The sequence below is a fragment of the Pelmatolapia mariae genome, linkage group LG10_11 (assembly GCF_036321145.2).
Source record: "Pelmatolapia mariae isolate MD_Pm_ZW linkage group LG10_11, Pm_UMD_F_2, whole genome shotgun sequence".
NCBI classification, from domain to species: domain Eukaryota; kingdom Metazoa; phylum Chordata; class Actinopteri; order Cichliformes; family Cichlidae; genus Pelmatolapia; species Pelmatolapia mariae.
In genome coordinates this window covers 19,988,663-20,001,559 of record NC_086236.1, presented here as the reverse complement: position 1 = coordinate 20,001,559, position 12,897 = coordinate 19,988,663, and the positions used below count along the sequence as shown (strand labels likewise).

Here is a 12,897-nt window from a genome sequence, read left to right as displayed (position 1 = left end):
ACAGGGTGAGATGGAGGCAGATGATCCATTGTGGAGACGTCAAAGTGGACCAGGCAAGAGGAAGAAGAATGAGGCAAATCTGGCTTCATCATAAGAGACAAGTGTAGAGTGCGGGACTGAAAGATCTGAAAGAGGTAGCACCTTGGCAAACAGTGCTCCTGCTAAGCTATGAGATTTTTAAAACAATGAAATTAACAGCAGCCACCTAGAGGAATATGTTCAAATACTCTGTACACACCATTTTTAATGCAGTGAAAGAAAAAAGTCAGTTCATCTAATGTTGTAGAACGTTTTATTAAAAGAGAATAAAGCTTTGAGATAATCGAGATCATGTGTAAGAAAATCAGAAGTCAGTCACCGCTAGAAAAAAAACACTGGACCAAAAAGAAAAAAACAAAAAAAAAAAAACAAAAGAAAAAAAGATACAAACCACATTAAAGTTACGATCCCTTGTCTCCTCCCAGACTTCCCTCTTCACCCCTCCCTCCCTCCTCCACTGGTAACGGTTTTCCACTATTTACCACTCCTTACGCGTGTGGATCCATCCTGCACCTCCCAGCCCTCCTCCTGGATTTGATCCATGCTTTTCTCTTCTTTTTAATTATTTAAAAAAGAAAAATAAACGGTGCGTCACTGTGTAGCCAGTAAGTCTGTCTGTGAGGTCCCACACAAAAAGGGAAATTTTGGAAAATTCGAAAGCCAATTTTTTCTGAATATCGCACTACAATGGTTCCGGTTTGATGGGTTTATGTGGACAGGGTCAGGGGGTCGGGATCTTCTCCCGGTAAAAACGCTCCTATGATCCTGCTCCATGTATCCATCCTGAAGCCTAATCCTAATCTGATCCTGAATCCTGATCCAGCTCCGGAATGGTGAGACAATGAGCCCAGTCCAAACCTTCAGAATACCAGCAGAACCAAAGAGAAGGAGGCGAGTTAGAATCACACCTTCAGGAAAATGCTTTAAGTAATGTAAATAAATGCAGCTACCAGGGAGTTTACTTTGAGAAAAAGGAGAAAACCATCTATAATCAAGCCCAAAATACAAAGATTTACTTTGTATGATAAAGGATGAGAAAAAGCACCAAAAAAAAAAAAAAAAAAAAAAAAAAAAAAACTTAACTACTGAAAACATTCAAACTGGGCCCTATTGTCAGATTTATGCTTTTTGAAAAAAAGAAAAAAAAGAAAAGAAAAAATGAACAGCCTTATAATTTCACAGTTGACAAGGCACAGCCATCATACCATTGGTGCCACATTTGACTCCTCCTCCTCCTGTTTATCCTAATATGAACTGTTTCCTCTGTTCCCATCCTATCCTGTTCCTCTGAACTCTGAACAGAGAAACACACAAGAAGGTCAAAAAGACAGCAGTATTCGCCTGAAGGAAGTAAAAAAAAAAAAAAAAAAAAAAAAAAAAAAAATCTTTGCAAATGAAGCAAAAAAATTCAACACTCAACCAGGACAATCAGGAGAAGAGAGGTACACAGATGAATTAGAGATGACACAGCAGAAGCAGAACACGTTTTGAGAGAAGAGAAGAAATAATGGAGCAAAACTCGGTCATGTGCACGCTCAACTGGTCTGCAAAAATTAGAATGGAAAATAAAACTGCAGGTGGGTTGGTGTCGGTTAGGGAAGGGAGCACACACCATGACAGCATACATAGGTGACACACGAGATGATCCTTGATGAATATACAGGATTCGTTGAGTAATGTGAAGATTTCCACTCTGGCTCTTAGGTCAGGCTTGCCTAGGTGCGAGAGCGGGAGCGAGACCGGGAATGGGAGCGGGAGCGGGAGCGAGAGCGCCGGGGAGAATATCGGGGAGATCCTCTATTGCGGCGTGGGGAGTAGCTGCGTGATCCACTCTTGCTCCTGCTTCGACTGCGGCTACGAGAGCGAGAGCGACCGTAGCTGGGGCTCCGAGGACCGTCCATCTTCACACGGATGTAAGCCGTCTCACCCTGAACACAAACATGAGCACACATCACCGACCATTCCTTTTGCTGCTATATGAAACCCACATACAGAAATAGCTAACCACATTTTTTCCTGGTTGATGTATTAGTCATAAATAAACAGACATACTGCTTCACAACAGCCCCAATCCACACATCAGAACTTTAAATTACTTGCACAATCAGCCAATTCGTCATTCAGTAAGATCGTTTCTGTTAATATAAAACAGATAAGCCAATTATTGATTCTTATCACCAGGAAATCTTTACAGTTGAGCATTTTGCTTTACTTACTGCAAATTAACTGTCACATTCCTTACAATGTCTGTGTTGGTTCTCAGTCATCTGGGTAATGGTAGTCTTAACAGCTTTAAGAGCTTGGAGATAAAGGAGGATGTAAAAAAAAAAAAAGGCATCAAGACTTTAGGTTTGCAAAGACGTTTCACTTTTCAGCCAACAGGCTCCTTCAGTTCTAAGTGATCCTTAACAGTCTCCTACCCATCTGTGGTAGCAATAAGGAGCAAGAAAAAGCATCAGTGCCAACTGATTCACAAGGTTGGAACGATGATTGGCCAGAATTTGGAGGACGCTCAAATTGCTCTCCATCTTGGACAATCCATCTCACCAACGTTCCCTCTAAGCTGCGCGCGTGCGAAATTGCGCACTGCTGGCACAGTCTCTGCGCACAGAAAATCTGCGTTGCGCACAAAAAAAACAAACAATAAAAATTAACCTGAATTGAAATTAAAATAAATACGTTAACAATTAAATCTGTTTTGCAGTGTTAGTCAGTAAGTGACTGGCTGCTCCCGTATGGGATTAGAACGATGCCACCTTATCCCATAGTCCAGCCAACGATGCGATTCACATTCATATATACGCAGCTAATCAACGTCGTTGACAGGCTATGACAGCGTCCTTATGTGCTGACACCGGTGTTTTAGCTAGCAAAGCGGCGTGGCTGATGTGGAGTGAAGCCACGTTAATGACAACGTGTGCAACCATTGGAGATGTGAGCAGGACAGACGGAACAATTGACGGAAAAAGTGTGGACTTTATACCAGTTTTTAAATTGTGTTGATAGGCCACGTAAAACCAGAGGTATGATAAAAATATATGCAATGTTTGGTTTTCTTCCCGAATACTATCATTGTTTATATTTACTGCAAGAAGAAGCAGTAAAAACTGTGTTTTATAAGGAAAGCGCTCGAAAGCACTCTCCACCTGTGAGCAAAAACACAGAAATTATTTTTTGGAGTGGCACAAATAATTTGTGTGGCATCAAATTTGATGCAGAACACCTGATTGTTCTGTAAATAGTGTGAAATGTTTATTTAAAAAACCGCCTTGGCTGCATTTTTAGGTAAACAGCTGCAAAAAACTTTGTTTTTTGCAAAACTCAGTTACTTTTTTGAAGAAGTAACTATATAATTAATTGGCCATTATATACTGTATTTTGCAGACAGAGAGTTACAGGACTCTCTCCCAGACCTACTCATAATACAAGTCAGAACTTAATAAAAACAAAACAAAGTTGTATAACTTTGTTTTGTTTTTTTGTTTTGAAAACATGTGTTTAAAAAAACAAAAACAAACCCAAAAAACGTGTTTTCAAAATTGGAGTCCAAGTTATTTTTACTTCCAATAGTGTTAACATACTACACAGGTCATGAACGAGATTTTTTTTAATTTTCACTGTAAGTGGGCTAAAGCAGTTAATTAAAAGTAGTCTAACATAAATGTAAATGCTGTAATTTGATTATTTTAATAAACCATGTAACTTGGATGGATTTGATGCTGGCGTGACGACAGTGCACACGTCTGCTGTTGCTCACAGTGGTCCAAGGGGCCGCTCAGGGAGTTTGTGTGTTCGCTCAGACACATGAAAAATTAGAGGGAACATTGCATCTCACCCACTCCACAATACTGAGGCAAAAGAGTTCATTCTCCCTCAGGCCGACATTCCTGACATTTTCTGTGAAACTGTAACTGACTGTCTTTCTGTGACAGGCTAATTTTTATTCTTTATCCTGCTGCTGTAACAAAACAATTTCCCTTGTGAGATCAATAAATGATATAAAACAAATGGTTGAGAGTCCTGGGTATTTAAAGTGTAGCGGCAGTTGTTCCCTTTGGCAGCGGCCCCAAGTATCGTTGACCCACTACTGATCATGTGAGTCAGCATATGAGCCAAGGTGGGTTAATGCCACATTTTGTTGTCGAGGTAAGCTGCCTGTGAATTATTTAGTTCCTGGGTCTGATCTGACTTTACAAGTGGGACATCCAAGTTCAGGGTATGTTCCAGATTCAATTTCTGACTGGGAAACAGAAATTCTGACTTATTCAGGAACACACCATAAATATCTGTAACTCTACCCTATTTGTTTTCCGTTTGAATAAAGGTGAAACCTCTTTGCAAGCCTAAAGAAGTCCAGTTGTCGCCTTTTTTTCTTCTTCTTAAGACTAAGCTTTTCAAGTTAGTCCTTATTAAGAGAGTCTGACAATGTGAGGATTTACATACCTCATGGGAGCGAAACTTTGTGTTGTCCAGTTTACGGACGGCGTAGGTCATGTCTTCTTTGCGTACAAACTCCACCACACCAGTGCCATCACGGAACACATCAGCATAACATACATCACCTGCTTCCCGCATGTGATCCTTCAGGTCCTGCCAGCTCCCGCTGGGGGGAAGGCCTAACAAGTAAATAACAACAAAAGTTTTGTAAGCTTTACACATACAACTACACACTTTTAAACTAGAGACCACAACCTTCAGACAGAAAAATACACCACTCACCTGAGACAACGACCCTGTTCTCCGAGCGTCGGGATGGGGGACCGTACCTTCCCCTTGGGGGTCCCATTCCTCCTCCTCCTCCTCCTCCTCCTCCAGCACCACCACCACCACCTCCACCTCCTCTTCCACTTCTAGGGAACTCCACACGCAGACGGTAGCCATCGTAGTCATATCCATCACGCCCATAAACAGCATCTTCAGCATCCCTGTGAAATCGAACAGTGAAATGAATAATCTAATACCAATAATGCAAACAAACATGCAGTTTTACTCATATTTCAGTCTTTGTCACAGACCATTTAAAAATGGGGAGGAAATTAGCCTCTTATAGTGGACTTATAGATGATAGATATTTTGTTAAATCGTTTAATTGGCATCTTGAACATTACCTATCAGCTAAAACGTGGTAGCCAATTTGCAAGCACATTCACATTCACAGGTACTTAACGGGGTAAACCGCCAATTAACGTGGCCTCCTGCAGGCCTCAACAACACATTTCACGACAATCCAAAAAGAGCTCCAATTACTCGACTCAAACCTTCTCCTAAACCAAATTCTTGCCACAGGTTATATGCCGTCAACTCGCACGTTGTGTGCCTGTTTACCCCTTATTTGGGTGTAGCTGGCTAACTGTGGAGATAACAGGCAGACGTGGCGGCGGGACAATGCGGCTCACCTCGGGTCGTCGAACTGCACGAAAGCAAACGGTGGTCCTCCTCTTCGGTTCTTCAGATCTATATCACGAATACTTCCGTACTTGTAAAATAAGTCTTCCACGTCTTTTGAACGTATGTCGGGAGGGAGATTTCCCACATATATCCGACAGTCGTTACTCCCCGCGGGTCCTCGAATGAGACCGCCAGACATGATGGCGCAACGCGAGGGAAGTTAGCAAGCCGGCTAATAGATCAACTTTTGGTGAAAAATGACTAGAGTGGCGCCTAGATAGTAAGCGGCATGTACGAATTGCGCGTTAGAGATTCGGTTTAAGCTACACCTTAATAAAAATTGAAACCCTTCGAAGCGGAATTCAAACAACGAGATAAGCAAGAGCTAAAAGTTGCAAGCAGAAGCTACCGATAACAGATTCTTCTTCACTGGGTACGTCTAGCTTTAAAAGGCGTATACCGCCACCTACCGGAGAGTGAGGTTACACTTTAAAGCGTAACCCGTAACCTGAGCCACAGCTGTTCAGATGGTAGGGTTATCTACCAGTCTGAAGGTCAGTGGACCGATCTATAAATCCTCGAGGAAGATCCTAAACCCCATTGATTAGGTGTGAGTGGACGTGTTAATGTTAGAAGGCGTTTAGGTATAAATACCGAGTGTATGAACAACTGTATAATTCGTAAATGTGCTCTGATTGCTCAGGCGTGCTATATAAGTACCAGCCCATTAAGTATTGTGCAACAATCTCCATTCAAAGTCCTTTAAGAAGCATATAATGTCCTCTTCATCACTAAACTGTCATGTGGCCATGACAGTGAAAATCATAACTTCATAAGTATTTAAGCAACAGACACTAGAGAGAGTAACTTATTCAGTGTTTTGTGAGGAAATCTTTTCCCACCTGAGCCAAATGATCATCAAAACAGCTAGATTTCAATTGTTGAAGCTGATTTTTTTTATTAGATGAACCTCAAAGCCCAATTTGGACTTTTGGAGATCTGCAGTAATGTAATAATAGAAAAAAAAAAAAACGGGTTTACAACGAGACAGAACTTTAGTTTTTATTTCTTAATAACACGAGAAATAAAATAAATAAACTGAAGCTTTCAGCCACACAGTGTCAGACAGTCGCTGCAATCACTCAGTACATCAGGCATAAATCCTTGTACAAAACAATATGAGTTGTAAACCCCAAACCACAATGGTTCACATGAGCCTTTTCAGGCCACTAACGAAATGGTTTGTTCATACAGTTTCTTTGTTCTTCTTCTCCTGCTTGAGTGCCTCTTATTCCTTTTTGGCTTGCTTTTCTCTGCGTCTCTGCCTGGCCTCCGACACTATTTTCAGCATTGAGAGCAGAATAGGCACGCACATGGGCAGGAAGAGTGGTATGTAGATAGCAAACTTCTGATCGTCTGGAAAGTAGAGCAGGTGAAGGAGCGAAGGGTCGAAGAATGCTTTCTCCGAAGCCAAGATGGCCTCTTTGCTGTACTGCAGAGCAAAGCCGAGGTTTCCGACCTCCAGCTCAGCCATGGCCAGCTGCAGGGATGTGACAGCACTGGACACCTGCATATTAGCAAAATAGTTCACAGGTTATGTATTATTATTGTTATTATTATGAAATTAGAGGAAATTGTTAGGCGTAAGATACCACTCTGATACCGAGACTGAAATGGCCTTTTGTTTATTTTGGTTCATTCGGTTTGTTTTTGTGTTCATATATGCAGTGTGATATGAAAGTGTTATTTTTTGGTTTTCCATAGGGCGATTTTTTTTGTGTATCTTTTCTTTAAAAAAAAAAAAAGAGGCATGGACAAAATTTTAGAGTCAGAATTTCTAGGTGTGCACCCAAGTGGCAAAAAGCTTCTAATTTTGTGGTTTCAGGTCCTCAACTTTGCTTTTTGCAGATGATGTGGTTCATCAGGTGGTGGTCTCCAGTTCACATTGGAGCAGTTCACAGCTGCGTGTGATGCAGCAAGAATGAGAACTAGCACTTCCATGTCTGAGACCACAGATCTATGCCAAAACAAGGTGGAGTGCCCAGTCAGGGTTAAGCTCAAGTTGCTGCCCCAAATGGGGGATTTTTCAGTATCTCGGGCTCTTGTTGAGTGAGATGCAGACAGAGGGACAGGTCTGCAACTTTGTCCACTAGCTTCTCGGTACTAACTCAAAAGAATGAGATTGCGGATACAAGCAATATAAATGAGCTTTCTCCGAATGTTGGCTGACCTCTCCCTAGAGACAGGCAAGGGTTTCAGTCATCTAAGAGGGGCTCAGAGTAGAGGAGCTGCTCCTCCACATTGCAAAGAGCCAGCCGAGGTGGTTCAGCCATCTGACTAGGATGCCTCCTGGGCATGTCCTGTTCCCGGCCTGTCCTTCTGGGAGGATGCACCAGGGCAAACCCAAGAGATTCCATTTCTTGGCTGGCCGAGAGACCGAGGGTATGCCTCTGTGTTCCCCAGGCTGCTGCACCGGTGATCTGGACATGGATAAGTGGCAGAAGATGGATGAATGGGTTTTATTATTCTATTAGTTTAGGGAGAGAGGTTCTGGGTCCCACAGCCTCCTGTGTGGCTGGCCTGGACTCCTTCCATGTTTATCTTACCGTCTTCCAGGCCTCCAGACCTTCATTCTGTTTAAATAAAATAATTATTGCTGACAAATTGAAACTCTGGTGTGGCATCCTCTTTATATGTTGCAGTCACTGAGATTAATTGAGCTTTTTTTTTTTTTTTACTTTTTGAGCTGGCCGTGACAACAGAAATAGTTTTTGATTTTGTTTTTTTATGTTTCTAATTTCAGCTTATGTAGTGTGATTGCTGATGTTGTTCCTGACTTCCCCCAGCTAGGACCTGATTGTACTACATTAAACAGATGCTCTTCTGGCCAGTCTTTGTTACCTGCCAGTGCAAATGAACCAGAAGCCCCTCAGAGTAGAAGCTTACTAACTAACTTTAGTTTGCGTCCTCACTACTATGTTGCCAGTACAATAATACAATTATTAAAACAAGGATGAATTTTGGATTTTTGTCTTCAGGTGATGAGCAGGAAGTAGCTCGTTTGTTGTTGATTAACTGACAATAACAAAGTATTTAACAACAAAATAAAGTCACATATGACAGTTTTAAATTCAAACTGAGAAACCAAAACAATGACATAAATCTCCAGAATCAAAGTTAAGATGTGTTAAGAAATCTACGCACATGCACAATTTTGCTACATGGAACAAACGCATAACTACTACCACACCTTCACCTTACCTGCTGTGCAATGTTGTCATTGATAACAATGTTGCCTATCTGGTCCAGCAACTGCGCCAGAGAGGTGATGGTGGTGGTTGCTGTTGCAATGTTTTCCACACTACGACTCCACATGAGGCGATCCAGCTCCCAGTCCGCTAGTCCTGTGCTACCACACGGTGCCACCAGGAAGCCAGGTGGGGGGCTTAGTGACTGCACGCCCAGCAACAACCTGACAGGACACGGCACATGAAGGTTACTTTGTGTTGAGAGGAAAGAAAACGACTGCCACACTGCAGGTTAACACTTACCGAAGCTGGGCGAGGAAGACTCCCATCACTTTAGCCATGTTAATGTTGACGTGAACAGGGAACTCAGTCTCCGACCCATAGAAACCATTCACGTTATAAACCTGCAAAAACATGGATAAATATAGGTTACAATACCCAACATAACAAAATAAACATGCAGCTATCCCTCAGCGTTGCTCTTCATTCTTCTTACCATGATTCCACCCCACCGTGGAGAGTGAAACGCATTGGAAGGGACTTCCTGTTTCCTGTGATCGTGGATGTAAAGGGGTGAATGACGAATATCCGGGACATACAGCAGAAAATTTAACACAGGGTTAGAAGATGCCGCATTAGAGCCTGGAAGTCAAACGCAAAAAAGAATTAAAACATATTGTATTTAAATACAGAAGAAAAAGCTAAACCATGATCATTTAAAAAAGCAGACTTTTACCAAGTCTAGCCTCCACCGGGTTGATGACATGTGCAAGGCTGTCAGCGTTGAGCGTGTAAGCCTCGAGGCTGCTGTCAAAGCGTGGGGTCACTCCGAGCATGGTGTAGTACAAGGTCTGTAAAAAAGGAAAGGTTAACCTTAACTTCCAATAATTGAGCATCTTTTCTTTGTCATAATGGGGACTGTGCATTAACAGCACCTGAGAGTCGATGCTAAAGTTAGCCAGAGGGGACAGTTTTGTAAGCAAAGGCTGGATGTATGTCTGCACGGCACCCTCAATGTCCCAGTGCAGCTGGTGTGACTTTGGATCAGGGTTCAGCAGACTGAATGTGATCTCATAACCTGACAGGAAGATAAGAACAATCAGAAAAAAGATGCAAACGTGTTCTCAGAGTTAAACCCGGAGCCGAATTACCAACCTGGGCTAGATTTGAAGGCTCTCATGCTGTCAGCAATGCTCTCTTTGTTGCCAGGTCTAAAACGGACTCTGTCGCTGAGTGCAACGGTGATGTCAGTGTGGCTAAAAGACATCACTTGGAGCACCTGCTTGATCTGGGGCTCCAGCTGAGCCAGCAATTGCTCTAGTGTCTTGCCCACTCTCATCTGGGCGCTGATACGCACCAGGGCTGTCCTTCGCTGACCGATATACACATTCACATCCTGAAAGGAATGAAGGTGCAATGCATACTTTATTATTTTTGTCTTACCTGGAATATAACAAATAAATAATTGTGTTTCAAGCTTTGCAGAAGGTACTGTATTTACAATCTGTGACAGTAAATTATATTTTCTTCATTATCCTTTTTTCTAATAGCAATTAGCATGGAGTGATCACACTCATGAAATACAATAAAAAAGCTTCAGTTTTACCTCAGGCAGCAAAGAAGAGGACTCCGGGATCACATACACAACTAAAGAACCGCACGGGCTCTCACTGAGCATGTGCAGAGACAGATCTGCCTCTAAAGCAGAAAAATTAGCGTGATTATCAGCTGTGCTTTCTTTGAGAAAAAATGTCAAATGTCAACATCTGAAGTACCGCAAGTTGCATTTGACAGGCTGCTGCTCACCTGCAGCAGTCAGCTTTTTCAGGGAATCTTCCTCCATGATTGTAGCTGTGCGGTACTTTGTTTCATATCTGTACCTCAACGTTGTGTCCTCTGGAAAGAAAGTTTGAGAGTCAAACGACCTTGCAGGCTTCATATTCTGTGACTGCAGAATCATAAACTGCATGAGCAAATCACCATCCACTGCATGTTCCTCATCATGCGTCTGTGTCAGCGGGACCTTTTTCTGCTGTTCTGGCGACACGGTGCCCCGTGCAAACACAACCTCGACATCAGCGCTCAGATGCAGCTGCAAAATAAGAAATAACGTAGCGATAAGAATGTATTACACAGGGAAGACCAATCAACTACAAGGCATGAGAGATAAATAGAAACACTAAAAAACCTGCAGTTTAGCCAGATCTTTGATCTGACTGACAGGTAACCAGGCGCGGTACGTCTCAGTTGTTCGCCACCACAAAGGGACTCCCACAATGATGACAACGGCTGCTATGGATAGAGCAGCAAGCTGACCTCGTCGACGCTCTGGGAGACAAAGACACAGTATTGTTGTTTGAAAGATTTTCACTGATGATACATCTACTAACTATCTATCAATTAAAAATGGAGTACAGTAGAAATTAAAGTATACATGTGAAATACACCCATCTTAAATTCAATAACAGCTTAGTTAAAATAAACACTGTTTCACATTAAAATGACTAACTGTAACAATCGATCTATTACCAAAATAACTGCAGAAAAACTTTGTTTAAACAGATAACTGACCAACTATTTCAGCTCTAAATGCCAACATTCAAACCTAACTTGGGATTCAGGCTAAAACAAAATCAGATCATTTATATAAGCACCAGCAAACATAATCAGTTTACCCTGGTGTTTAAACTAAAAAATACTCCATTGTTAAAAAATGAAATAGTTTTCTTTTTTTCGCTTCTGGAAATCATTGAACAATATGTTAAATATAATATTTTAAAATAGGTCACACACACTCACTGGCCACTTTTTTAGTCACAATTTGACATCAACAGCATAGAGGTAGGGCTCCACCTTGTCTTGTATCAACAGTACAGGCATCTGGTGGTGTGACTGGTGTGGGGGATATGCTCTTGGCCCCTTAGCACCAACTGAGCCTCGTTTAAATACCATACCTGAGTTTTGTTGCTGACCATGTCCACCCCTTTGTGACTACAGTGTGAGATCAAACCCAGTTGTCTCATGGTGTACCTAATAAAATATCCGGTGACTGTATATTATGACAGAGGATTTTATCCCAATCCTTGACCCCTACGTACCCTCGATATGTCCAGACTGGTGACCACTGACTGAGTAAGACATTTGCATCTGTGTCTATCATGCTGCATCAACTACAGTGCCTTACATGGTTGTAAACGAGGTTCAGTGTAAACATTAGGCATGTTACTCTCCTTTGTGGAAGCTTTACTATCTTAAGTATTCCTTTAATTAAAAATATATATTTAAAAAAACAAAACAAAAACAAATCGTGTAGTAAACAGCAGGTGTTCTTGCAGTGTCAGGGCATCACCCCTGCAACTGCGGCTAGCTAGCCATTAGCTTCAAAGGGTCATAACATGGAGAAAACGGCTCCTGTTAGCCCGCTATGGTTGCACTTTGTACAAAGATTCATGTTTAATAAATCTAACGTAAACCAATGAAAATGAAACACTTAATAAAAATTAAATCATTTCCACTCATTTCAGTTACGAATATACTCACCCACTTCCGTGATAGCCATTTCTTCCAATGAACTGGGAGGGAGCACTCGTTGATGCCAAGCAGCCAGCAGCACCGATCACATGACCGATTTTTAAACGTATCTAAAGGGTTCTTCATCTGAGGACGAAAACAGAACCGTGGTTCATACAGATAGCTTACATTAAATTAAATATGATCAAATATTTGCATATAAACCTGTCTGTCCGTATAATTAAAAAAAGTGTTAGGGCTGTACGTTGTTTTGTAAAGGAGTGCAGGAGTGAAAATGACCGTCGGCGCACCCTGTAAAAGAATTAAACGCACAAACACACTGTGATAAATATGGGCATTCAGCGCCACCTGTGGTAGCTTTAATAACGACAGGCTCAATTCATCTTTGTGAATGCATAAATTCCCTGAGCAACCAATAAAAGTGAGTAAGCTTAGTGTTATTTACACGATTAAAACATATGATCCTTAGTCTGCTGCCCCAGCAGCATGCCCGCAACATGTGGAAAAACAAGTCCACCACAGCCCTGTACTCATCTCATCACTCTCGCTCATGCATCCAACCATCACAGACTCATTATAAAACTGCTGAAGATACCAGGTCTCTGTGCGGTGGCTGAAGTCCGTGGTGTAGAGGGTGAATAGGAAAGGGAGGGGACAGTCCCTTGTGGTGCCCTGGTGTTGATGACCACTT

At 42.0% G+C, this 12,897-nt stretch overlaps 2 protein-coding genes across 5 annotated transcripts; both read right to left on the bottom strand.

Annotated features, from left to right (window-relative positions):
- Positions 1 to 275: 275 nt before the first annotated feature.
- LOC134637182 (serine/arginine-rich splicing factor 1B) lies at positions 276 to 5,847 on the bottom strand. 3 transcript variants are annotated; one of them, XM_063487544.1, is made up of 6 exons: positions 5,436 to 5,847; positions 4,759 to 4,964; positions 4,483 to 4,655; positions 1,460 to 1,967; positions 1,245 to 1,333; positions 276 to 897 (listed from the first exon to the last, which is right to left on the bottom strand). In XM_063487544.1, the coding sequence occupies exons 1-4, from the start codon at positions 5,624 to 5,626 to the stop codon at positions 1,755 to 1,757; spliced, it is 783 nt and encodes a 260-aa protein (XP_063343614.1). In that variant the 5' UTR covers positions 5,627 to 5,847; the 3' UTR covers positions 276 to 897; positions 1,245 to 1,333; positions 1,460 to 1,754. The 3 variants fall into 3 exon arrangements, with proteins under 3 accessions (XP_063343614.1, XP_063343615.1, XP_063343616.1); XM_063487545.1 differs by having other exon boundaries at positions 1,652 to 1,967; XM_063487546.1 differs by having other exon boundaries at positions 1,755 to 1,967.
- A 602-nt stretch (positions 5,848 to 6,449) lies between these two features.
- Positions 6,450 to 12,269, bottom strand: pigs (phosphatidylinositol glycan anchor biosynthesis, class S). Of its 2 annotated transcripts, XM_063486057.1 has the most exons (13): positions 12,216 to 12,269; positions 10,864 to 11,003; positions 10,656 to 10,767; positions 10,482 to 10,571; positions 10,282 to 10,373; positions 9,831 to 10,071; positions 9,611 to 9,753; positions 9,412 to 9,526; positions 9,172 to 9,317; positions 8,979 to 9,079; positions 8,689 to 8,899; positions 7,658 to 7,907; positions 6,902 to 6,994 (listed from the first exon to the last, which is right to left on the bottom strand). In XM_063486057.1, the coding sequence occupies exons 1-12, from the start codon at positions 12,232 to 12,234 to the stop codon at positions 7,683 to 7,685; spliced, it is 1,635 nt and encodes a 544-aa protein (XP_063342127.1). In that variant the 5' UTR covers positions 12,235 to 12,269; the 3' UTR covers positions 6,902 to 6,994; positions 7,658 to 7,682. The 2 variants fall into 2 exon arrangements, with proteins under 2 accessions (XP_063342126.1, XP_063342127.1); XM_063486056.1 differs by lacking the exon at positions 7,658 to 7,907 and having other exon boundaries at positions 6,450 to 6,994.
- Between the last annotated feature and the right edge of the window lie 628 nt (positions 12,270 to 12,897).